Genomic DNA, 22,962 nt, shown 5'->3' on the forward strand with positions numbered 1-22,962 from the left:
TAATAACTTATAACTATGAAGATAATTAAATAAATAATAAAACCATTATGTTGACATTCGAATGTAGCAAAACATTTTTTTTGCTAAATTAATATTTATTATTTAATGATTTGATTTTTTTAAGTCAGCTTAAAAACTTCTGATACTAAAAGGGGTTAGTGAGAGAAACAGAAAGCTCGAAACATTTCACTTTGCTCTTCCAAGTTCCAAGTAAGAATCTTTATTCTAATTAATCAATTCATTTCATTTAATTTTTAATGGTTTTGATATGTATTTACCTTAAAGATTGTACCTTTATATGTATTCACTCGAATTAAGCTATTAATATTCATCTTTCTTGATTAATGCATATGAATTTTAATTTTTTGGGTAAAAAATTGAATCTTTTAGTGTGCTTTTTGGTTTTAGGGCCTGATTTAGTGGAATAGGAATTAGGTTTTTAGCTGATTTTTATTTTCTGAAGTGCTTAAATAGTTGAATTATTGTATATTGTATGAATTTTTTAATTTCAGCCTGATGCATTTAGTTTTACATTTTCGGGACAGTGCCGTGTTCTTTAATTTTTTTAGCTTATAATTCAACATCTCATGGGGCGTAATTTCGTTTGGGTTTTGTCTCAGTGATTGAAAGGAATGTATCCAGCTCTATCTCTGCATATCATAGTAATGTATATGGGTTTTTTCAAAAAAAAAAACTTTTTTACGCTCTTTTATGTAGGATAATTTTGTTCCAGTGAATGTATATGGATATTTTATCCGGCTGTATTGTGTCTGGATTTTGAGTTATGAATTGGGGACTTGGATCCACTTCATTATGGATGTTTATCTTTTCAGCTGTGGGTAGTGTAGCTTTTTATTTCATGTGTTTGGTTCGAAGGTTGGTTTGGGAGGCAGGGAGGGGTTATTTTATTGCTAAATATCGGATTTTCTATTTAATCTGTGCAGTTGAAATGGTTATCGATGTTATTACTATGAATCTATGATCTATCAATTAGCTATTTGCTGGAACCATCGGCAGCTGAAATACTACTGTATTAATTTTATTTATGTTTGTTTTTTAGGCTGATTCGGGGAATTGATGGCATCAAAACTGGCTCAATTGAAGTCCAAGACATGCCAAGCTAAACAATTTGTTGCCACATGTTGACGGAGGAATTTGGTATCAACAAAATTTGAGGTTCGTCGCCGGAATCAAGATCTATGATGGTGGTTCTTCGCCTGAAGTGAGCGGAGTATGGTGGTTGTGATAAATTGGGGGCTGAGATTGCTTAGGGTTGGTGGTGGCTCCTTATGGCTCTCGCTTCCCACCCCTCACAATTTGCCTATGTATCCCTATTTATAGGGAATCAAGCCCACGTAGTTCTTGGGGAACAAGAAATCTAATGGGCTTAGACTTCTTATTCCCAGGCCCGATCCAGAATCCATCTTCCGCTAGCTTTAGGAATGTCCAACTATGAGGCCCAACCGCGAAGGCCCAAGGCTCGTTTGTAATCGCAGGAGTTCACGGATAATGCATCTCCCTGCGCAAGGATAACATTCCACTACAGCTAACTCCCTTGAATTACGAACGCAGGTATAACCACGGTTCACCCCAAATGCCAGACGCGTCCCTGTCCCCCGAATGAGGATAACCCACCAGATAGCAGGACAGGTGATCCCAAGCTCTTGGGTGCAAAGTGCAGGATGACTCCAAAGTTCTCCAACGAGGACACCCGTTGAATACAAGAACAGAGTTCCCAAAGCACACACCAAAGTTAACCCCGCATCCCCAACGAGGACACCCGTTGAATACAGGAGGAGGCCTTCAATCATCAGGCATACCCCTGGAGGCCTTCAAGCTTTTCACGGACATCCCCCTCCTTGACCGTCTCAAGGAGGGAATTCTTCAAAGAGTACCTGCAACAAATATGTTAGTGAAAATAATCCTCCATTGCTCCTTCCACGCTTGTCTTGCTTTAAACTTACTCTTGATCATGCATTCTTCACACATAGGACGCGTCCTGAACGATTGGGCGCGTCCTGACGCTACGAACTCCACATATTGCTATATCTTCCAAGTATCTCTATTTGCTTTGTCTTGAATGAGAACAAGCTCAACCATCCCAAAGTGTGCATCTCCAGGAGGCAGGACGCGTCCTCCCCTTGTAAAGTACACATATTCTCCTTGCATGACAACCTTATTACCTGTACAGCTCATCTCATTATTTTTACTTATCAGGGCGCGTCCTGCGCCTTGGGCGCGTCCTCCTCCTTTCAATGTCTTTCTCCTCATCTCTTTACATGACAACCCAAAATACAGCCTACACAATCATGGATGCATCCTACATATACAGGGCGCGTCTTCGCTTCATACAATGTAGACCAAATTATTCATCTTCTTGCCCCAATTCAATTCCAATTGACCCGTATTTGACCCGAGATGATCCAATACCAAATTTTGGCTATAACAACTACCCCCCGAATTCCATATGAAGTTGGAAACAAAATTGGAATTCTAATATCTACATCCAAGCAAAAATTTGTGTCATCCTCCACTTGTATGAGTATGCATCTTCTGCATCTTCCTCTATGAAGGCGCATTCTCAATTAAGGCCGCGTCTTCGGAATCTTATCCTCCTTATTGACCATGACGGCGCGCTCTCACTCTTTGCCGCGTTCATAATTGTCATTCACATTTCTTCCTGCCTTCACCTATGAATACCCCTTCTCTTTTTGATAACTTTAACCTTGGTTTGTCTAGACAGGTTTACCACTTATGTACCATATATCTAAGCTTACATGAGTTAACTCTGCGTAAGAAACAAGAGAATTTGTACAAAAGCGTGCACCTCACATACCTTGGAAAAGCACAATCCATTAACAAAGGTTTGAGGATTCTCTAACTTTTTCATCCCAATATTGGTCTCCCATGAGCACGCCTTAAACTGAAAGGGTCATCATATGAGGGCGCACTCTAAGGAAAGCGCGACCAGAATAAAACACTAGCTCTCTGATCTTCAAGTAATAAATAATCTTTGACGCAAGGAGGATGTGCCTTGTTGGTGATAGTGATCCTTCCACCGATGACACAATACCATTCTATATTTGATTTCCTGCTTCTTTCCAAATCATGACTCCAAACCGCTGATCTCATCTTTTCCACAAATAGCATGATTCATTTATTCAAATCAAAGTCAAAACTTTTACAATCTTCTTCAATCATCTATTTTTAGAGGGCGCGCCCTTTAAAGAGGCGACGTCTTCATCAAATAATTAATATCATTAGAGGGCGCGTCCTCTTTACGAGGAGCGTCCTCCTCGATGAGAGGAGCGTCCATGTCGACAAGGGTATCATTATTGGAGGGCGCGTCCTCTATGAGAGGAGCATCCACCTCCACAAGGGGAATCACCCTTGGAAGGCGCGTCTTCTCTAAGAGGAGCGTCTACTTCGATAAGCTAACATCCTTGGAGGGCGCGTCCTCTCTAAGAGGAGCGGCTTATCTCGACAAGGTCTTCATCTTTGGAGGGCGCGTCCTCTGTCAGAGACGCATCCTCCTCGACAAGGGTATTCATCCTTGGAGGGCGCGCCCTCTGTCAGAGACACATCCACCTCGACAAGGGAAATCATCCTTGGAGGGCGCGTCCTCTGTCAGAGACGCATCCACCTCGACAAGGGAAATCATTCTTTAAGGGAGCTACCTCTGTAAGAGGCGCGTCTACCTCGACAAGCTAACATCCTTGGAGGGCGCGTCCTCTTTAAGAGGAGCGGCGTATCTCGACAAGGTCTTCATCCTTGGAGGGCGCGTCCTCTCTAAGAGGAGCGGCTTATCTCGACAAGGTCTTCATCCTTGGAGGGCGCGTCCTGTCCAAGAGGAGCGTCTTATCTCGACAAGGTCTTCATCCTTGGAGGGCGCGTCCTCTCCAAGAGGAGCGTCTTATCTCGACAAGGTCTTCATCCTTGGAGGGAGCTACCTCTGTAAGAGGCGCGTCTACCTCGACAAGCTAACATCCTTGGAGGGCGCGTCCTCTGTAAGAGGAGCATCTACCTCGACAAGGGTCTTCTACAAAATCTCCATGTAACAAAACTAAATCAAAGATCAATATTTTTAGAAGGCTTTTATCTTCAACAAAGCTCAAGCGATACAGAAACTATCTCTTGTTGAAACATCTCCCAACGAGGCATCTCACGAAGTGGCATCTGATAAAGGGCATCTCCCTCTCAGAGATATTTTCTTGAAGTTGAGCGTTTCCTTAAACATGAGTATTTTTCCGACCTTAAGCATCTCTCTTCTTTTTAGGAAAAGCCATGTACCTTACTCATGTGGCAATATGTAACACCACAGAACTAATGAGAGGTAACCTACCCCCCGAGCGTGCACCTTGTCAAAAGTACTTTGTAGCCTCATCTTCCTCATCTGAACTAATGCAACTCCCACATTCCCTTTTTGCTAAAGACAACCAGATGACCTTGGTAGTCATATCGAAAGAAGAAGCCTTAACATATGAGCCAGATATGCTCAGGGCGCGTCCTGAAAACTCACTCAGATTATTGAGGATGTGAGGGCGCGTTCGCTGAAACTAAACTCTCGACATACTAGGAAGATCATTGTACTTCATTCGCTTCTTTATAAATCATGTATGTAATGCCGAGGAAGATCACATGGGTATTTCAATGAAGGCGCGCCTTGAGAGAGATAGCCTTGGAGAGTTTACTTATAACTGTTGAGGATATAACATTATATCCTTAGATGGAGGAGCTCATTCATGTCCTGGGGCCTCACCTTGACAATCAAGGGGCGCGTCCTAGGATTCATGGTACCTCTAATCTGATAGATTCTTTTCTCTTGAAGTTCCAATATTAAGATTCTCCTTGTGGTCAATAAAGTTCACCTCACCATCAATATTTTTTTTTTCGAGGGCGCGCCTTAAAGAAAGGGCGCGTCTTGAAAGATGAGGAATTAGTTCCAGTCGAGCCATTCTTCAAGTAGTGACTATAACTCATCTGATTATCATGACATCTTCATTGAAAACTTTCATAGACTTTTTCTTCTGAGGGCGCGCCCTGGGAGGGCAATTCTCCACTGAATGTTTCACATGCAGAGGGTGCGCCTTAATATATTGTGACGCAGCACTTGGTAATTCATGAGATTTTTTCCTGATAAGATTTCCTACCTACAATAAACACAATTAATATGGAGCTTGGAATGTTACCTGGAGGACGCGTCCTAGAGGGACGGACGTGTCCAGTCGGTGAATTTTCCTGGAATTTGCTGAAAGTCATCTGGGCCCCAAATTTTTTAATCAAGGCGCGTCCTAAGAGTTTTTGGGGATTTTCTCCATGCAAATCTCTTTCCCAATCCTCTTCCTGCACAAGTCCCAAAAACAAGTAATGGAAAATACAACGAAACTAGTTGAGTGTTACCTTGAGGGATCTTGTTAAAGGCGATGACTAGCTCATGTTAGTAATGCCTTCTTGGAGTGTTCTCCTGCCGATCGTCCTCAGATTTGCGCCTGATTAAGTCTTCTGGACTGAATAGTGTTCTCAAATCTTCTAAATCAAATAGAATTGTTCAGTCTTCTCGTTGGAATAGGATTCTCCAATCTTCTAAATGGAATAGGATTCTTCAATCTTCTAATTAGAACATGATCCTCCTATCTTCTAGATAGAATAGAATTCTTCAATCTTCTAATTAGAATAGGATTCTTCAATCTTCTATACCAAATAGGTTTCTCCCAATCTTCTTAATGGAATGGGTTTCTTGCAATCTTCTAAGCCAAATAGGATTTTTTGGTAAAAATTCGTAGCTGCTGTTTTCCTCTGTTTCCGGGCTTCTCAACTTGGATTGTCCTATCCATATCATCTCTGAATTAAAGAGAATTCAATAAGCTTCGCGTAGGCTGTAAGATCGTTCAAATCTAACTTACGGAACTCGAGATACGGCCCAAACAGTGTAAGCAAATCGCTTAACCCACCAAATCCGAATTTTTCATCTAACTTTGCTCCTTTGTGGCCATGGTTGTAAACTTCAACCCTCATGGCTGGAAATCATCATCCATGGATCTCCCTCGTGGCTGTGGATACTACATTCAAATCTCCTTCGACCCCCTGGCCAAAAATATTTATTTTACAGATCTCCTTCGTGGCCGTTGTATGCAACTCCTCCGTGGCTATCCTTCAATTCTTGCGTCAAAGAACCTTCATCATGACGAGACATCTCTTCCTCCTGAGATTATGATCTTGATGAGCACCCCTCCTTCTAGCGCCAATTTGTTGACGGAGGAATTTGGTATCAACAAAATTTGAGGTTCGTCGCCGGAATCAAGATCTATGATGGTGGTTCTTCGCCTGAAGTGAGCGGAGTACGGTGGTTGTGATAAATTGGGGGCTGAGATTGCTTAGGTTTGGTGGTGGCTCCTTATGGCTCTCGCTTCCCACCCCTCACAATTTGCCTACGTATCCCTATTTATAGGGAATCAAGCCCACGTAGTTCTTGGGGAACAAGAAATCTAATGGGCTTAGACTTCTTATTCCCAGGCCCGATCCAGAATCCATCTTCCGCTAGCTTTAGGAATGTCCAACTATGAGGCCCAACCGCGAAGGCCCAAGGCTCGTTTGTAATCGCAGGACTTCACGGATAATGCATCTCCCTGGCAAGGATAACATTCCACTACAGCTATCTCCCTTGAATTACGAACGCAGGTATAGCCACGGTTCACCCCAAATGCCAGACGCGTCCCTGCCCCCCGAATGAGGATAACCCACCAGATAGCAGGACAGGTGATCCCAAGCTCTTGGGTGCAAAGTGCAGGATGACTCCAAAGTTCTCCAACGAGGACACCCGTTGAATATAAGAACAGAGTTCCCAAAGCACACACCAAAGTTAACCCCGCATCCCCAACGAGGACACCCGTTGAATACAGGAGGAGGCCTTCAATCATCAGGCATACCCCTGGAGGCCTTCAAGCTTTTCACGGACATCCCCCTCCTTGACCGTCTCAAGGAGGGAATTCTTCAAAGAGTACCTGCAACAAATATGTTAGTGAAAATAATCCTCCATTGCTCCTTCCACGCTTGTCTTGCTTTAAACTTACTCTTGATCATGCATTCTTCACACATAGGACGCGTCCTGAACGATTGGGCACGTCCTGACGCTACGAACTCCACATATTGCTATATCTTCCAAGTATCTCTATTTGCTTTGTCTTGAATGAGAACAAGCTCAACCATCCCAAAGTGTGCATCTCCAGGAGGCAGGACGCGTCCTCCCCTTGTAAAATACACATATTTTCCTTGCATGACAACCTTATTACCTGTACAGCTCATCTCATTATTTTTACTTATCAGGGCGCGTCCTGCGCCTTGGGCGCGTCCTCCTCCTTTCAATATCTTCCTCCTCATCTCTTTACATGACAACCCAAAATACAGCCTACACAATCATGGATGCATCCTACATATACAGGGCGCGTCTTCGCTTCATACAATGTAGACCAAAACCTAATTATTCATCTTTTTGCCCCAATTCAATTCCAATTGACCCGTATTTGACCCGAGATGATCCAATACCAAATTTTGGCTATAACACCACACATGGAACTTCCTACTACAACCAGTTGTTAGAGCAGAATAAGCAGTACATCCAGAAGCCAGCCACTGTGGAAAAATGCAACGAGTTGTCCAAGAAGTTACTGTATACCCGTCTTGCCAGGTTTTTCTTCGTACCCTCTTTTGCTAGGCTCTGGGGATTTTTTTATACCTTGGCATTCCTGTACATGTACAGGCTGTTTTAAATTTTAAGCGTCCATAGAATCAGGCTGCTTGTATTTGAAATTTTATACATATGTGTAGATCTTAACTCATGTATCATTTCTTATTTCTCTTGACATGATCCGTCAAATTTCTTACACATCGAACTTTGTCTTCTTAAAGATTATACTTTTAGTTCTAGACGTATTTTTCTAATCTTTTGCTACTCTGTCCTGCCATGGTAGTACTGTCTGGACTATTACAGTAATTCATATCAACCTTTAATGTTTTTATATCAATAATGATAGTTGGTTTTGGTAAATCAAGTCTTCTAGAAGCTCATTAGTTTGCTTTATTGTTACTGCACAATTTTTGTGATTCTATGACTTTCATTTCTGTCCTGTCATTGAGTTGCAAAACTCTCTAGAAAGATGATCTTTTATATATAACCTACAGCTTTTCTTCTGAAATATATTAGATCATTTGCAAGCGCATATCTAAAATCAATAAATGCATTGAAGGATAAAGACTTTCCAGTAAGCTATGAATTCAAGATCTTTCAAGTGAAACATGTGGTTAAGGATTTAGATGCTGAATTCTATTTTATGCACTTGCTGTATTCTTCTCATTCCCCTTTTAAGGTGGACAAAAATATAGAGGATGAAATAGTGCTTCTAAATTAGAATATATGATGGATGTTTTTAAGGCACCTGAATTCAAAAGAATAAACACATTAATTTTTTGTTTAAGATGCAATATTGTTCTTTGTACTGGATTAAACTTGATTATTCAATGTAGATGTTTGGATAAGTATTTTTTCAGTGTAGATAGTGGATCTAATTGAGGTAGGTTGAGAATTGAGATTCTCGTGTTTCAACACATTTTATATTGTACTGATAAGCTTTTAGAAGAGAAGTACCCACATTATCTTTATTGAACATGTTATATCTTCCAGAAAGGTTTCTTAAGAGCATTATTGATCTCTTGTCGACCCTTTATATATTTTTATTACAGTATCCCTGGTCGTAACGAGGCAATGTGGAAGGAAGTTGATTATCTAAAGCAAGCATGGAAGAACAGGAAAGATTTGAAAGTGGAAGATGCTGGAACTGCAGTTGTGTTTGGGTTGGAGTGTTTTGCATGGTATTGTGTTGGTGAGATTGTTGGAAGGGGATTTACATTCACCGGCTACTATCCTTAAAGTATGATCGCTTTGGTTGAAAGAGAAATCATCAACAAATAGTTTATGAGCTTCCTTTCATCACTAGTGGTCCGGTCATTGACACCATAGATGCAAGATTTTGTACTTCTGCATACATTTTTTTGAGTCGAGAAACAACCTTGCTTGTGCTGCTTTAATAATATATATATCCGGCAGTATTACGTAGCCCTCAGCGGGTTGCTTTTGTTAATCGAATATGTGACCATTTGCTGTGGTTTTTGAAAAAGTCTCTATATTCTTTAAAATGCAGTTGCCCCCTCTTGCAAATGATTATTTTGTTGCATGCTTGAAAACAAAAATTATCCTCCGTCTCTCCCAATTTTTTTTAATCAATTCTTTTTTAATTTCAATGTGGTTAAAATGAAAGTTTAATATAAAATTATATCATAAATTTATTTTTATCGACTTGAATCAAATCATGTGACTGAAACTATACTTAAAAGTAATATTCATTTTCTAATAATTCTGGTAAATCCCAAAAATAAATTTAAAAAGGTACATAACTTGGTCAAATAGAGGGGGTAGACTTTTCTGCACCAATCAGAAGAGCCCAAACACGTACTTACAATTCATAAACCTTTGATCTCGATCTCCAAAGCCTCTGGAACTAACTGATGTAACTAACAATCCACTTTCAGTTTCATAGGTTAATATTTTTTTGTATACATATAAAATCTCGCGCGCAGCATAAAACAAGACCGGACAAACAAGATCGGAGAATGCTCCGGCGTATTTCTCCGGCAACATTATCACCTGCATCTATCCTCACCGTCATCATCTTGTCCTTTCTCTTCCAAATCGGACAATCCAATGAAAATTCGCAGGTACATGTCCTTTTCATTACAATATATGTATATATGTGTGTGTGTAACTGTGTGTTCTGTTTGTACAAATTCTAAATCGTGCGATGTTGTCTAGGAGGTGACATGCAGTACAACATGTGTGGCTCAAAATTGCAATTGTGAGTTCTGTTTTTTTTTTTACTTTTAATTAATAGTATAAGTTTTATGTTAGTTTTTTTTAATGGATTTAAGTATTCTGTTGCATTGAGCAATGTATATGATAGTTGTGACTTGTGCATTGTGTTTTAAGCAATTGGGATAAGGTACGGTAAGTATTGTGGAGTTGGATGGTCCGGATGTCCCGGTGAGAAGCCTTGTGATGATCTCGATGCTTGTTGTAAAGTTCACGATGATTGCGTTGGACAAAAAGGTACTCCTAATTTCTGTTATCGACAATTCAGATATTTTGATTTTAAGGTCGATTCTGTGTGGTTTTGTGACGTTAAACAATAATTGGAAGTCATGTGTTCAACTTAATTGAAGGAAATTGCTTGTTTATTAATAATATTGCTGCAGCATTTAATTAGGATAGTAATTGGAGGTAGAAGTGCTTAGGTCTTGTTATTGAGGTGGAGTGATTTTTTATGGTCGATGAGATTATATGTCTCACGATTAGGCTGATCCGGTAAGGCAAAAAGGATCAATATGATGTATCATTACGATCAAGTAGTGTTTTCACTTTGCTGTTTCGTCATAATCTACCCTCCGTTTGCTTGGGAATAATGAAGTTGTTGGGGATAGAATGAGATGTGTACTAATTTGCAGGAATTAATTCATATTTTTTCTACACAAATTTAAACTATAATTAAATTTAAATGCCACCTTCAAGAGTGTTTTGGTCATTCATTCCTCCTACTCGTATACTTCACAAAATTTATCATAGAAAATATGAAATGTCTCATTTTATTCAACCTTTCGTCCTGTACCCCTTCTCTTACATCTCTAAGCTCCCTTACATTTTGTAATCCCTTTCTGTCTAACCAAACAAGTTTTAATGGAAAGAAGACGATTTACACCGGGGGGGGGATAATTAGCCAGAATAATTTGTCCTTCTAATACTATACTCGTTTGTTAAAAATGCTATCGTGTCTCTTTTGACTTTACCCATACTTTCCTCGATGCTTTTTCCATTTTTATTACAAGTAAACATGATCAAATGGGCTCTCGTCATAGCGGTCCTTCTCTTAGCCTGTAAGAGGGTCAAGGCTTTTTGAAGGCAAAGTGTGATAATATAGCAATTAGGATTGTGAAGGGAACTTCTAAATTTTATTTCTTGACAAGAGGTGAAAGCTGAAAATTCATGTGCCATGTGATTAGCTATTATCTCTTTTTTTCTTGGTATAACATCTATTGAGGTGGTCTGGTCACGAGTCTTCAAATGCATAATGTTGGCGGCTTTATTTATATAGATCATATTCTTTAAACTGCAAGCTAGGAATTTCGAGTAAACATTAAACAGTCCCAAAATAATCAGGGGTAACGATATATATTTGTAATTAATGATAAACAGTTCTATAATATTAAAATCCTAGATGTGCCTTTCATTATCCATTGTTTCCTTCTATATTAAGTTAGTTGTATTGTTCCACACCCTCAAAAGTGAGAGTCCAATATGCTTTCCTAACCTTTCTAACATATCACTTATTAGGTCAAAAAGATGAAACCAATACACACTTATAATCGCGCATTTTTGTCATTTGATTGTGTTCGAAGGCTTGCTTGGTGTGATTGTCAAGTGTCTACTTGATATATGTGCTTGTCGGGATTTTCCCTGGTCCGTGCCCTATGCAGGAGACATATATGTGAAATGATACTATTATTTTCACGTACAGTAGATTAATTGTTAAAAATCTTCATCTTCAAATTCAATTGTACTATAACAGTATTCTCTCCACCCAGCAATGGCTGTTGTAACTACAACATTTCCATATTTCCAGGTATGAATAACATAAAATGCCATCAGAAGTTCAAGCGCTGCATAAAGAAAGTACAAAAATCTGGAAAGCCCGGGTTTTCAACGGTCTGTCCTGTCGACGTGGCTGTTCCTACAATGGATCAGGGTATGGACATGGCCATTATGTTTAGCCAGTTTGGCAACTCCAAGCTTGAACTTTGATTTAAATAACACACTCATTCAACACTTGAACTTTGATTCAGTATAGTCATTCTTTTCTGTAATCAACTATAAGAATTTAATATTGCAGTTTAATTTTAACGGTTGTTTAGCGTGGGCCTGATAATTAGTAACAGGACAAGAGGAACCGTGCTATTATTTCACTTTGCGTGTCCCTTATTATGAGGTGTATCTTTTAGACTTTAACTGCTAATTTGTGCAAAACTGCTAATTTGTGCAAGTTGTAGTTGTTGTTTCTTTTTACAATATTTAGTTAAAGTGGTAGGAGATGGTTTGTCACATTTAAGTCACGCAGCAGATGAAATATAAATAATATTTAAATAATAAATATTCCGTTTTAAATTATGGAATGAATATCGATTGCATTATTTTAGTACTAGAATATACTATCGAACATAAAAGATTTCATTTTACTTAAAAATATTGTAATTTACAAAGGACTATATGCTACTGCTATATTTTGTTTGTGAAAATACTTCTATACTTGTATACATATCATATTTTAAACATTGAAAAACAAACTACAATAATAAAAGACATAATGATAACTACTATCATGATAAGGATGGTAAAGATTTTTCCGATTGAATTCGATTCTCAAATTTTATCAATTTTTTTTTTACATATTCATTTATAAGCACATAGTAAAACCAATTATTTTATGAAAAAATGCATCATTAGGGATCAATTATTCTTGCTCGAAACCAAACATATATTATATCACTTGGAATTAGGACAGGAGAGTTAGTACAACTCATGACAGATACCACCTTTACAAATCCGTCAACATATATAATCCCATACTAACTGACACTATATTCTCAATTTTTTATTTCAAATATAAATCACCAACATTATTTATAGTTTTACGAAAATAAATAAATTATACTCAATCTTCCCCATTGTTCATAAATAATATTATTTAAAAATAAATAAATTATTAATATAATATCAAATTATATATTAACATTTATCAGATATTTGTTTATCAAAATTTAAGCAAAGATTATCGAATATTTATTTAATATGTAATGGGCAAAGTTTTGGTGCAATCCTGGGGTAAACAAAACGGAAGCTTCTAAGTAGTCGGAATCATTACAGAACTTAAGATTTCACACCCATCATTTCCTGTCTCTTTCATCTACTTGGTTTCCTCTTTTTCAACTGTCAATCTCGTAAATCAAATCATCCTTAATTAACTACATAAACACAATTAAATCACACACACAAATACATGTGTAATCACACAATAAAACTCACACAACTTGTATCTGTTTGACCTTAAACAATGCTTTCCAGGAGCTTCAAGTCCTCTCAGTGGTAATTAATTCACATAATCACATGTATTTTTTATATCTTTGTAATATGTTTTTATTGCTTTATTATGTTTGTGTGTGTGTGTTTTTATGATGATTTTTGTGTTTTTGATGATGAATTATGTGGTGTTTGATGCAGCAAGACGTCGTTAAAATTAGCGACGTCTCGAATAAAAATAATGAAGAATAAGAAAGGATTGCAGATGGTTCAGATGAAGAGAGAATTAGCTCAATTGCTTGATTCTGGTCAGGATCGTACTGCGAGAATTCGTGTATGTTTTTAATTTTTAATCTCGTGAATTATGTGTGAATTGAATTTGTGATTGTGTATTTGTTTTTTGTTTGTAGAATGAATGTGTTAATTTGTGATTAATGAATGGTTGTGTAGCCATATGAGTCGGAGAAGATGATGATGATGATGATGATGATGATGATGATGTTAATTTACGACTAATAATGTTAATTATCAAGTAAATGAATCATGAATATGCTATGGTTGTGTAGTCATATGAGTCAGAGATGATGATGATGTTAATTCACGACTTATAATGTTAGTTTACAACGTAATTTGTGTGTAAAATTTGTCTGGTGTATTGCGTAGAAGCCTTAAATTGTATGTAGATGTAATATATTGTACTAATTGTATAGGTGTCTGAGTCGGAGACTTTAGGTTGTAAGTTGTGTAGTGTAGGATTTGTGTACAGAGTTAAGTATTAGAGTCGTAAGTTTGTTACAAAGCTTTTGCCAAAAGATGGCCTTATCGGTTGTAATCTCTACATATATAAAAAGTGTGCTTCTATGTGCTCCTTTTTGCTTTTTCTTCCATAAGTTGTTGATAATGAGAGCTTTTGCTTTGGTTAATACAAATGGCTGCTTAGTTTTGTAGTCAATGTCATCTTTTTATATCATTGCAAAAAATTATACTTTAAGATAAACTGGATGAATGATTGAACATGATTTACTACTGTACTTGTTGACTTTAATAAGAGTTTTGAATTTTTTAGTGCTCTGATATAGCGGATTTCCTAACCACCCTTCCCCAAGTACATAGCTGTACCAATTATGGTTTTGTAGAAGGAGCCATGGCAGGACTAAAAAGCCATCTGAAATTTAGGTTGTTTCATGACCTGGAACCCACCCCCAAGTGCATTGCAACTGTCAATAGCACATGAACAAATAATTATAACAGAAAATGGGAAAACAAAACTTAGGTAACTTTTTTTAATTGGCCGATTATGTGAATTAGAAAACTGGTATAGTTATGTGGACTGTACCTCTACTAAGGTCTGGCCCATATCCTCTAGTAAACTAGCTCGAGGGGTACTCGTCACAGAGATATAGAAGCCACTGATAGAAAGAGAGAACTGGACATGCACAGTATTAAACAGTGATATCAGGTTATTAAACAAATATTAACAAAAACAAATGTATTAAACTACACATATATACATCTATTGCTTCTTCATTATTTAAATTATCGTACATGTATGTGAAACGCAACCAAGAGGAGTAGAAGAGTTTGTACTAAATCCAAAGACCTATCACACATGTCTTGATGTCTGAAACCAACTGTTAAATTTTATTGTAGTCTTATGTGTATATATATTGTATCTTTATTGCATCTTGCAACACTTCTTACTTTTCCATCACTTGTATTCAGGTTGAGCACTTAATTAGGGAAGAGAAGATGGTGGCTGCTTACGAGCTTATTGAGATTTATTGTGAGCTCATTGCAGCACGTTTACCAATTATCGAGTCACAAAAGTATGTATATTACTATCTTGAAAGATATTTGCATCTTTTTTCTCAAATTTTGCATTGGCTTGGTCTTTCACCTAATAAATGCGTCTGTTAATTTCCTTTGCTTCCGCCTTCCTGTATTGGACGCATTAAAAGATTAGTTCCTAGTGAATTTGAAAAGCACAGAAAGAAGTATATATTTAATTAAGTAAATCGCATGTCTTTTCTGTCAAGGAGTTATGGATCGATTTGAAATATATGAAGTGCATATGTAATGCGACCATGGAAGACTTGAAATAGTGGCATACTGGCATGTTAGATTGTTTACACATTGTAGAATTTTTATCGCTTTTGCATTAGTGTCAGAATTGTATCGAAAATGCTCTATTTTTAAATAAATAATTTCCTTATTACTATTTTCTGAAAGTGTATAAAGCAACGATTTGCTATTCATTGAGTTTCACTGTCAATTCGCAGGAATTGCCCTATTGACCTAAAAGAAGCAATTGCAAGTGTAATTTTTGCATCCCCAAGATGTTCAGACATACCAGAACTTATAGATGTTAAGAAGCATTTCACAGCAAAATATGGAAAAGAATTCACTAAGGCAGCTCTCGACCTTCGTCCAAATTCTGGTGTAGGCCGCATGGTAAATTTCTACCACTTGCTGATCACTTTGGTTTATGTATGCGGTCAGGGAGTAACATAACTGAGTTGAACATGTTTAATTTATTCCCTCTGTCACCATTATCTGTTTACACATTTCAGGTAGTTGAGAAGCTATCTGCAGTTGCACCAGATGTGCAAACAAAATCCAAAGTATTAGATGCCATAGCAAAAGAACATAACATCAATTGGGATTCTAAATCATTTGAAGAGAGAGAATCAAAACCTGCAGAGGATTTATTGGTAAGACATTAGTGTAAAAGTTGCCATGTCAGAGTTTCATTTGTTTAATTGCATTGGTATTTGTGGAGTGTGGTTGGTGTTGAATTTTGTCGAGACTCAATTATACTGATGACATGATTAATATATAGTAGAACTAGGTTATTAAGCCGCGCTTCGCAGCGGTCTTCTAAACTAATGTCCCGTTTTTTTTTTGTTTTTTTTGTATTTCTTATCTGATCTTGGTCACTATGAAATTATGGATAATAAATAAATATAATCCGTTACTCTCATTAAATATGTTTACACCTATGAGTCGGTCTCTCATTATTCACAAATCTAATATCATAAAATTAAATTATTTATTAGTCAATAATCAATGTAATATTTTTTCGATTTAATAATATAAAATTTTGAGAAAATTACAAAAAAAAAATTGAAACGATATGAGAGGCGCCACCTCACCGTCTTCGTCTTCCCCTTTACATCACTATAATATAATGATTTAAAAAAATATTGAGAGTTCATATTTATAGATATTTGTCTTCGTAGTATTTCATTGGCTAAAAATTAAAAGAAAAATTTTAAGAAAATATAATATAGTAAGTTAATTTTAGGAGAAATTGTATTTAAAATAAATAAATTTAGGACAATATCAAGATGGTAAGTTTATTTAATAGAAAGTAGAAGTTTTAGGAGAATATAATGATGGTAAGTTGATTTCAAAAATCTTAATGGAACATATTGTAGAAATTATAGGAGAGTATTACGAACGATGTTAATATATTTAGGAAAATATAAGGTAATTGTAGTTTTTGACATTTATTAACTCAAAAAATTGAGAAAATTAAAAAATAAAATAGAATGAGACGATTTGAGAGGTGCCACCTAAACGCCCCTGTCTTCTCCTTTATATAAGTATATTGATGATTTAAGAATATGATAAGTTGATTTAACTGAACAGAATGGACCAAGTACTTTTGAGAAGGCTGGTGAGATGCATGCAGTCTCCAAGATTCAAGTTCCAGATGTAAAAGCTGCATCTAGTCATGACAAACCTGTTGGACAATCAAATTTCACAGAGTCAAATTCTAGATCATCTTTAAATACTCCAAAGTATTCCTTTGCAGATCTCGGTGTTTTAAACCCAAACACTGGAATCAATCCTGACCTGAGATCCTCAGGTACATATTTATTGATCAGAATATTTAAATGTGATGTATGATTGGTTGATTATTTATTTTCTTTTACTTGTTATACTCATAAGCATTTGGATTTTGCATTCTTCTCAGGAAGCTGGGATGAGAATGTGGAATTTAGACAGTCTTTCGATAGAGATGATGCTTATTCGGATAGAAAACATTGGGATATTGAATTTAAGGATGCAACTTCTGCAGCACATGCAGCTGCAGAGGCTTCTCGAAGAGCAAGTATGGCTGCTAGAGCTGCTGCTGAACTTTCTACTAGGGAAGATATTACGAAGAAGTATTCAACTGAATCACAAAATTTAAATAGACACAATTCACGGGAAGGATATTATGCCGCAGGAAATGGTGAAGACTTAAACAGAAATGTTCTAGAGGAAGATAGAAGATCTAGTCAATCTTCTTCTCGGAGTTATAGCAAAGCTTCTATCAATGACGACAAATTTATGAATATGCAGAAGCCAGATAGATATTCAGACAATGTATCATTTAAAGAGACCCCTAGAGCAAAAAATGATATATTATCTCCGAAAAACAATCTCAATAATCAGTCTTTTGAGGGTGGAACTAAAAGAGTAAGTGGTTGGCAAGATGATTTTGATACTGAAAATGTTGATCAATTTGGAGAACCAAGCATGGGAAGACAACGTAATAGTAGTTCGTCTCTTTCCCGTTCCAGCACTGACACTGAAATTTATAATACCCTAGATCATAGCAACAGCAAATCTGCAGCTTCTGAGGACCCTTATGTTAAGAATTACCAAGAAAGTGTTCAGAATGGCGGTAAAAAGATAGGCTCGTATAATGACTATTTTGCAGCATTTGATGAATATGAGTCCAATGATGACAACCATAAGTTTGGTGAAGGACCCAAGTATGATGAAGGAGAGTCTACATCGTATGCTCCTTCTCCGGAGAGGACATCAGCCACCTTTTCCCAAACAAGGTTAGACTCCTGGAACCCCAGAAGGGACTCATATAATTCACCAGAACCAGTAATATCACAATCACATCTGTCTGCTGAAAACCTGTTCTCTCCTAGATTTTCTGAAAGCCCTGCGAAATCTATGAATCCTACCGAATCAGATAAAGTACCCATGACTTATGTTATGGATGCACCAAAATTTGATAGCGAAGATGAGTCGGATAATTCTACACATGGTGATGAGACAAATGATTCTAGAATGTATTCTCCAAACCAAAAAGTTTTCTCTCAGTACCCTGAACCAGCAAAGGTTGAGACTCAGGGATCAACCGGATCCTTGGCTTTCAAAGAGATCCATATACACGAGGATGATGTTCATGCAACCGGCTCAGTCGATGCACCGAAAGGTGATAGGTTGGCAACTCAAAACAGCATGGAGGGTGAAAATAATATGAGTTTTGGGGTTTTGACAGGTGGATTTCGAAACAAGGGTTACATGCATCCACCTTATAGGAAGCTTTCAGGTGATGCCTCATCTTTTCCTAAAGAAATGGCTAAACAAAATTCCAGTAGGAACTCTTCGCATTCCAAATTGATTAATACTGCAGAAGAAAAGCCAAGCTTCAGCGTTCTCACCACCCGTTCAGACTCTGCTGATGATTATGTGGACGAAGTTATCCAAAAGGCTGCTAGCATCAGAAAAGCTCCACAATCGCTGAAAGTGACCAAGAAGTCAAATTTCATGCCTCCAGTTGCCTCTTATTTTGACGACGATGAAGCTTCCACAGAAGATGTTCCGGAAAAGACGTTTCCCAACAGAGATCACTTGGTAAGTGGAGTGTCTCGAAGGACAAAAGCCAGTAATGAAAGACAAACCGGTAGCAGTAACTATATTCCCGAGTCTGTGGTATCAGTAAACCTCCAGTCTCATAATGAAATAAAACCCAATAGCAGTAATTATGGTGCATCAACTTCAACCGAGCTCAAGTACCAAAAGAGTATGACCTCAAGTCACACTGGTAGGGAAAAACAGCCTGGTGCCACAGCACAAGCAACTTCAAAGGAAACGCCAGTATCAAAGACATCCACACGAGAGGAGAACTTCAAGCGGTCAGCAGTCGGACAACCATCCAGCCCGTACAGACACACAGAGCCAAAAAATAACCTTGAAAATGTACAGATACCGACAGTAAAAGCAGAGCCACCAAAGAAAGAGGAGCCTTCCAAGAGAGCTAGTCATGTCCATCCAAAGCTTCCAGACTATCAATCTTTAGCTGCACATATGCAGTCTCTTCGGTCGAATCGTCACTGAAGTATACTACTGACTGTGTCTGCTTTTGTTAATACCTTGAAAGTCTTTGTGATTGACATTCATTTTCTCTTGCTACTATAGCATAGATTGAATATATACATACATAGTAATGTAGTATAAAGAAAATTCCAATTTTTGATCATATTAATATCAATATGCTACTGGCGGCTCATTCAGGATCTTGGAGTGTAAAATACTACATAAATATATTTATAAATGGAATATACTTATTTCTCTTATTATCAGGAACAATGTTGAAAGTTCTAACATTTCTATTATTATTATTATTGTTAACAAATTATACTATTAAGTCATCTTTTGTTTGACGAGATTATAATCCTGGAGATATTATCTTATTCATTCTAAATTTGAAGCATTATCATTTTATTCCATGAACCTAGAAGTCTAACCATTTATTTGATTTTCTTCTATAGAACTATTATACCAATTTATTTAGATATACTTGAAACTGAGGTAAGTTGATAATAGTATAAATTTACATAAAAAAAATTAAAAATATATATGAATTAATAAAGGCCTATTATAATTGTTTTGCTTATGACCCGGTCCCCGAGTAAGGTACTCGAGACGGCCCTGATAGAGAGATGTTCTCTATATCATATGGTAGTGATATACAATTATACATGGATCCTTGTCGATTACGTTACAGTATGACCAATTTTTTCCAAAAATAGAATCTCATTTTACACGATGAATAATTATTATTTGTCTTTGATTGAGTGAACCTAATGTATTTATTACAATATTTCAGTTCATTCAAGTGTCATTTCTAACGCAATCAGGTACCACCTCCCTTCATCCAAATTTCTGCTCCTTATATTGGCATCAGGATCCCTGTATCACACACACGTATGTGAATTGTAGCTAGTTATCTTTATGAAAATGTTATTTCTTGAGCATATTTTTAATTGCCAGAGCTATTTGTAGCACTAGATAAAAGATATGCTACAAATTATGCATGCAGCGGCTAATGCAACACATATAGCTCAGCTCCGGGAATTGAAAAAATGTTCCCTTATCATATTTGTTTTTATTTACTTATAGTTCTCTGTCCAAATGAATCCTGCTTTAGTCTCTCTTGTAGTAAAAAAAAAATACTGTAGAAAACCCATGAGCCAAACTAGACAAACGTCTATGCTTGTTTTGGTTGATTGTCCAAATGAATCTTTGTCTATGATTACTTCATTTGGTTCAAGTGTATGCAAGAGATAAGTTGAAAATTTGAGGGAAAGATTGAATCTTTGTCAATGGAGTTGCCTGTTTCTTTATCTTCCTTTTTCTGAATTTTCTTTGGAAAACAGAAACCAGAGACGATATCGAGAAGTGCTTGTTTAATTTGTTCTATTCCTGAGATCATAATGCACCAATTTTTTAGTTGTACTTGTACATACTAATGGGTTGGTCAGCTGACATACGATGGATGATGTACAATTTAGCCGGTCAAAGAACATATAATAATAGAGCAGGTTGTGTTGGATGGTTCGGTCCAGATAAAACTGAGTATTTGTGGACATTTTTGTTTTATATACTGTTAGATAGGTTGGACATTTTTGGTCTAGATAAAAGTAGTGTTTGTGGACTTTGAATCTTCACAAATAAAAGGCGACCAAAGAAATCGAGGAAGCAATCATGTCACAGTGTAGTGTATTGCTTACTATGAAAGTTTAACGCCTCTCTCTCAGTATTATAAGTACAGCGATCTACAAAAGTGGCACCAATTGTTTTGTGAACATATGTTACTCCCTCCATCCCAAAACGTAAGTGTCTTTGACTTTTTATGTGTATTTTAATGCGTATAAAAATCATTGCTATACTTGATTTTTTTTAAAAAAAAAATCTTAAATTAAAATTTAACATGTATATTTTTATTTAGAAAAAACAATTTGAAAAATAATTGCATCTTAAAATACGCGTAAAAAGTCATAGATACTTGTATTTTGGGACGGAAGGAGTGTACGTCATATAAATTGTGTGATCTGATGTGTTTGATGATAATGCTTTTGTGAGGTTTTGCCTGTATGCAGATTAGCATCCAGTAAATTTGTTGCACTATATCTTTATTTGTCTTCAATGTTGTGAAGCTCATATTACAAATTAGCGAGAGTAATGGAAAACAAAAAGAAGCAAGTACCAATCCTCACCAAAGGTTTATTGCAGAGCCCAGAGTTGTATCAGGTACTAATCTAATATAGCATCATCGTATTTATGTCTCTTATTATCCATTTGGCACGTGGTAAAATTACCGAAGTTAAATATTCCATGACTGTGATGCAGTATATCCTAGAGAGTAGTGTGTACCCGAACGAACCAGAGCCTCTTAAGGAGCTAAGAGCTGTTACAGCAACTCATCCCTGGTAAATTTATCTTCTGTCAGTTATTATTACAGGCTAAAAAGAATAGGTCTTATGCTTCCGGTACTAGTTCTTCTTTGTTCAGTTATCATGCAAACCATCAGAATAGTCTTAGGCTTTCCCATGGTATCCTAGAATATTTCATGTTTCGGTAATAATGATTTCTTAATTAGTTTCAAGTTGTAGTGTTCTGAGACGAACAAATATGAAATTCTTGGATTCAAAGACATAAATACTTTGCTGGATTATCTCTTAGGGAATTCATGGGAACGGCTACGGATGCAGGCCAGATGATGTCTATGCTCTTACAGCTGGTAGATGCCAAAAAAACAACTGAAATTGGAGTTTTTACCGGATATTCCCTGCTCCGCACTGCTTTGACAATTCCAGATGATGGCATGGTTCTTCTTATCTTATAAAATTTCTTCAGTATCTAAATTGTACATGCATATATTGTATGCTCATCCATTTTGACACTGGCATGCAGATTATTGCAGTAGATATAAGTCTTGATTCATATGAGATTGGTTTGCCAATTATTAGAAAGGCCGGAGTAGAACGCAAAATCAATTTCGTTCAATCCGAGGCCTTACCAGTCCTAGATAAACTCCTAGAAACTGTAAGTTATAATCATTTCATTGGTCTTGATCAATATAAACTTGTGCGCCATTAGTCCTAGACACTTCATTTTGATTTATATGAATTTTCATGCAGTCCGATAATGAAGGAAGTTCTGATTTCGCTTATGTTGATGCTGACAAAATGAATTATCTCAACTATCATGAAAGACTCCTAAAATTGTTGAAAGTGGGGGGGGGGATAGTTGTGTATGATAACACACTTTGAAGAGGTACTGTCACAATGCCTGAGGAGCATGTTGCAGAAGATTGGAAAAACAACAGACACTGGATACTAAAGCTTAATACATTTTTGGCATCTGATTCTCGCATTCAAATTTGTCTTGCACCTTTGGGTGGCCGAATGACCATCTGTAAGTGATTAATCTAAAATACTCCTCAGATTATCCGGAAACCTGGAAAGCAGGGATTCTTCGCTTTGGTTGAAAGAGAAATTATCGACAAATAGTTAATTACGAGCTTCCTTTCATCGCTAGTCAGTCAATGACACCATAGATGCAAGCTTCTGTATTTCTGCATACATTTTTTTGGAGTCCGAGAAACAACTTTTAGATTGTGCTGCTTTAATAATATTTTTCCGGCAGTATTATCTATTATGTACCCCTCAGAGAGTTGCTTTTGTTAATCGAATCTGTTAATCCATTTGCAG

At 36.9% G+C, this 22,962-nt stretch overlaps 3 protein-coding genes and 1 pseudogene across 5 annotated transcripts; all 4 read left to right on the top strand.

Moving 5' to 3' along the window:
• Nucleotides 1–131: 131 nt before the first annotated feature.
• On the top strand, nucleotides 132–9,189 carry LOC141704026 (uncharacterized). 2 transcript variants are annotated; one of them, XM_074507373.1, is made up of 4 exons: nucleotides 132–210; nucleotides 1,061–1,135; nucleotides 7,561–7,684; nucleotides 8,737–9,187. In XM_074507373.1, the coding sequence occupies exons 2-4, from the start codon at nucleotides 1,078–1,080 to the stop codon at nucleotides 8,921–8,923; spliced, it is 369 nt and encodes a 122-aa protein (XP_074363474.1). In that variant the 5' UTR covers nucleotides 132–210; nucleotides 1,061–1,077; the 3' UTR covers nucleotides 8,924–9,187. The 2 variants fall into 2 exon arrangements, with proteins under 2 accessions (XP_074363474.1, XP_074363473.1); XM_074507372.1 differs by lacking the exons at nucleotides 132–210; nucleotides 1,061–1,135 and having other exon boundaries at nucleotides 1,150–7,684; nucleotides 8,737–9,189.
• A 292-nt stretch (nucleotides 9,190–9,481) lies between these two features.
• Nucleotides 9,482–12,113, top strand: LOC141704024 (putative phospholipase A2 homolog 1). 2 transcript variants are annotated; one of them, XM_074507371.1, is made up of 4 exons: nucleotides 9,482–9,768; nucleotides 9,866–9,905; nucleotides 10,037–10,156; nucleotides 11,724–12,113. In XM_074507371.1, exons 1-4 carry the CDS (start codon nucleotides 9,664–9,666, stop codon nucleotides 11,900–11,902), a joined length of 444 nt encoding a protein of 147 aa, XP_074363472.1. In that variant the 5' UTR covers nucleotides 9,482–9,663; the 3' UTR covers nucleotides 11,903–12,113. The 2 variants fall into 2 exon arrangements, with proteins under 2 accessions (XP_074363472.1, XP_074363471.1); XM_074507370.1 differs by having other exon boundaries at nucleotides 9,487–9,768; nucleotides 9,863–9,905.
• Nucleotides 12,114–12,992: 879 nt separating this feature from the next.
• LOC141704027 (uncharacterized) lies at nucleotides 12,993–19,542 on the top strand. The gene is made up of 7 exons (XM_074507374.1): nucleotides 12,993–13,240; nucleotides 13,376–13,508; nucleotides 14,897–15,000; nucleotides 15,454–15,625; nucleotides 15,745–15,885; nucleotides 16,826–17,045; nucleotides 17,154–19,542. Exons 1-7 carry the CDS (start codon nucleotides 13,209–13,211, stop codon nucleotides 19,301–19,303), a joined length of 2,952 nt encoding a protein of 983 aa, XP_074363475.1. The 5' UTR covers nucleotides 12,993–13,208; the 3' UTR covers nucleotides 19,304–19,542.
• A 1,839-nt stretch (nucleotides 19,543–21,381) lies between these two features.
• On the top strand, nucleotides 21,382–22,860 carry LOC141704031 (putative caffeoyl-CoA O-methyltransferase At4g26220; annotated as a pseudogene).
• The last annotated feature ends 102 nt before the right edge of the window (nucleotides 22,861–22,962 follow it).

The sequence above is a fragment of the Apium graveolens genome, unplaced genomic scaffold, assembly GCF_009905375.1.
Source record: "Apium graveolens cultivar Ventura unplaced genomic scaffold, ASM990537v1 ctg7324, whole genome shotgun sequence".
NCBI lineage: Eukaryota > Viridiplantae > Streptophyta > Magnoliopsida > Apiales > Apiaceae > Apium > Apium graveolens.

Coding starts and splice junctions, on each gene's coding strand:
- LOC141704026 (XM_074507372.1), top strand. CDS start 7,386: ATGACAACCCAAAATACAGCCTACACAATCATGGATGCATCCTACATA. Junction 7,685..8,736: donor CTGTATACCCGTCTTGCCAG/GTTTTTCTTCGT, acceptor TTTTTATTACAG/TATCCCTGGTCGTAACGAGG.
- LOC141704024 (XM_074507370.1), top strand. CDS start 9,664: ATGCTCCGGCGTATTTCTCCGGCAACATTATCACCTGCATCTATCCTC. Junction 9,906..10,036: donor TGTGGCTCAAAATTGCAATT/GTGAGTTCTGTT, acceptor TTGTGTTTTAAG/CAATTGGGATAAGGTACGGT. Junction 10,157..11,723: donor TGATTGCGTTGGACAAAAAG/GTACTCCTAATT, acceptor CCATATTTCCAG/GTATGAATAACATAAAATGC.
- LOC141704027 (XM_074507374.1), top strand. CDS start 13,209: ATGCTTTCCAGGAGCTTCAAGTCCTCTCAGTG. Junction 15,001..15,453: donor CCAATTATCGAGTCACAAAA/GTATGTATATTA, acceptor GTCAATTCGCAG/GAATTGCCCTATTGACCTAA. Junction 17,046..17,153: donor TCCTGACCTGAGATCCTCAG/GTACATATTTAT, acceptor CATTCTTCTCAG/GAAGCTGGGATGAGAATGTG.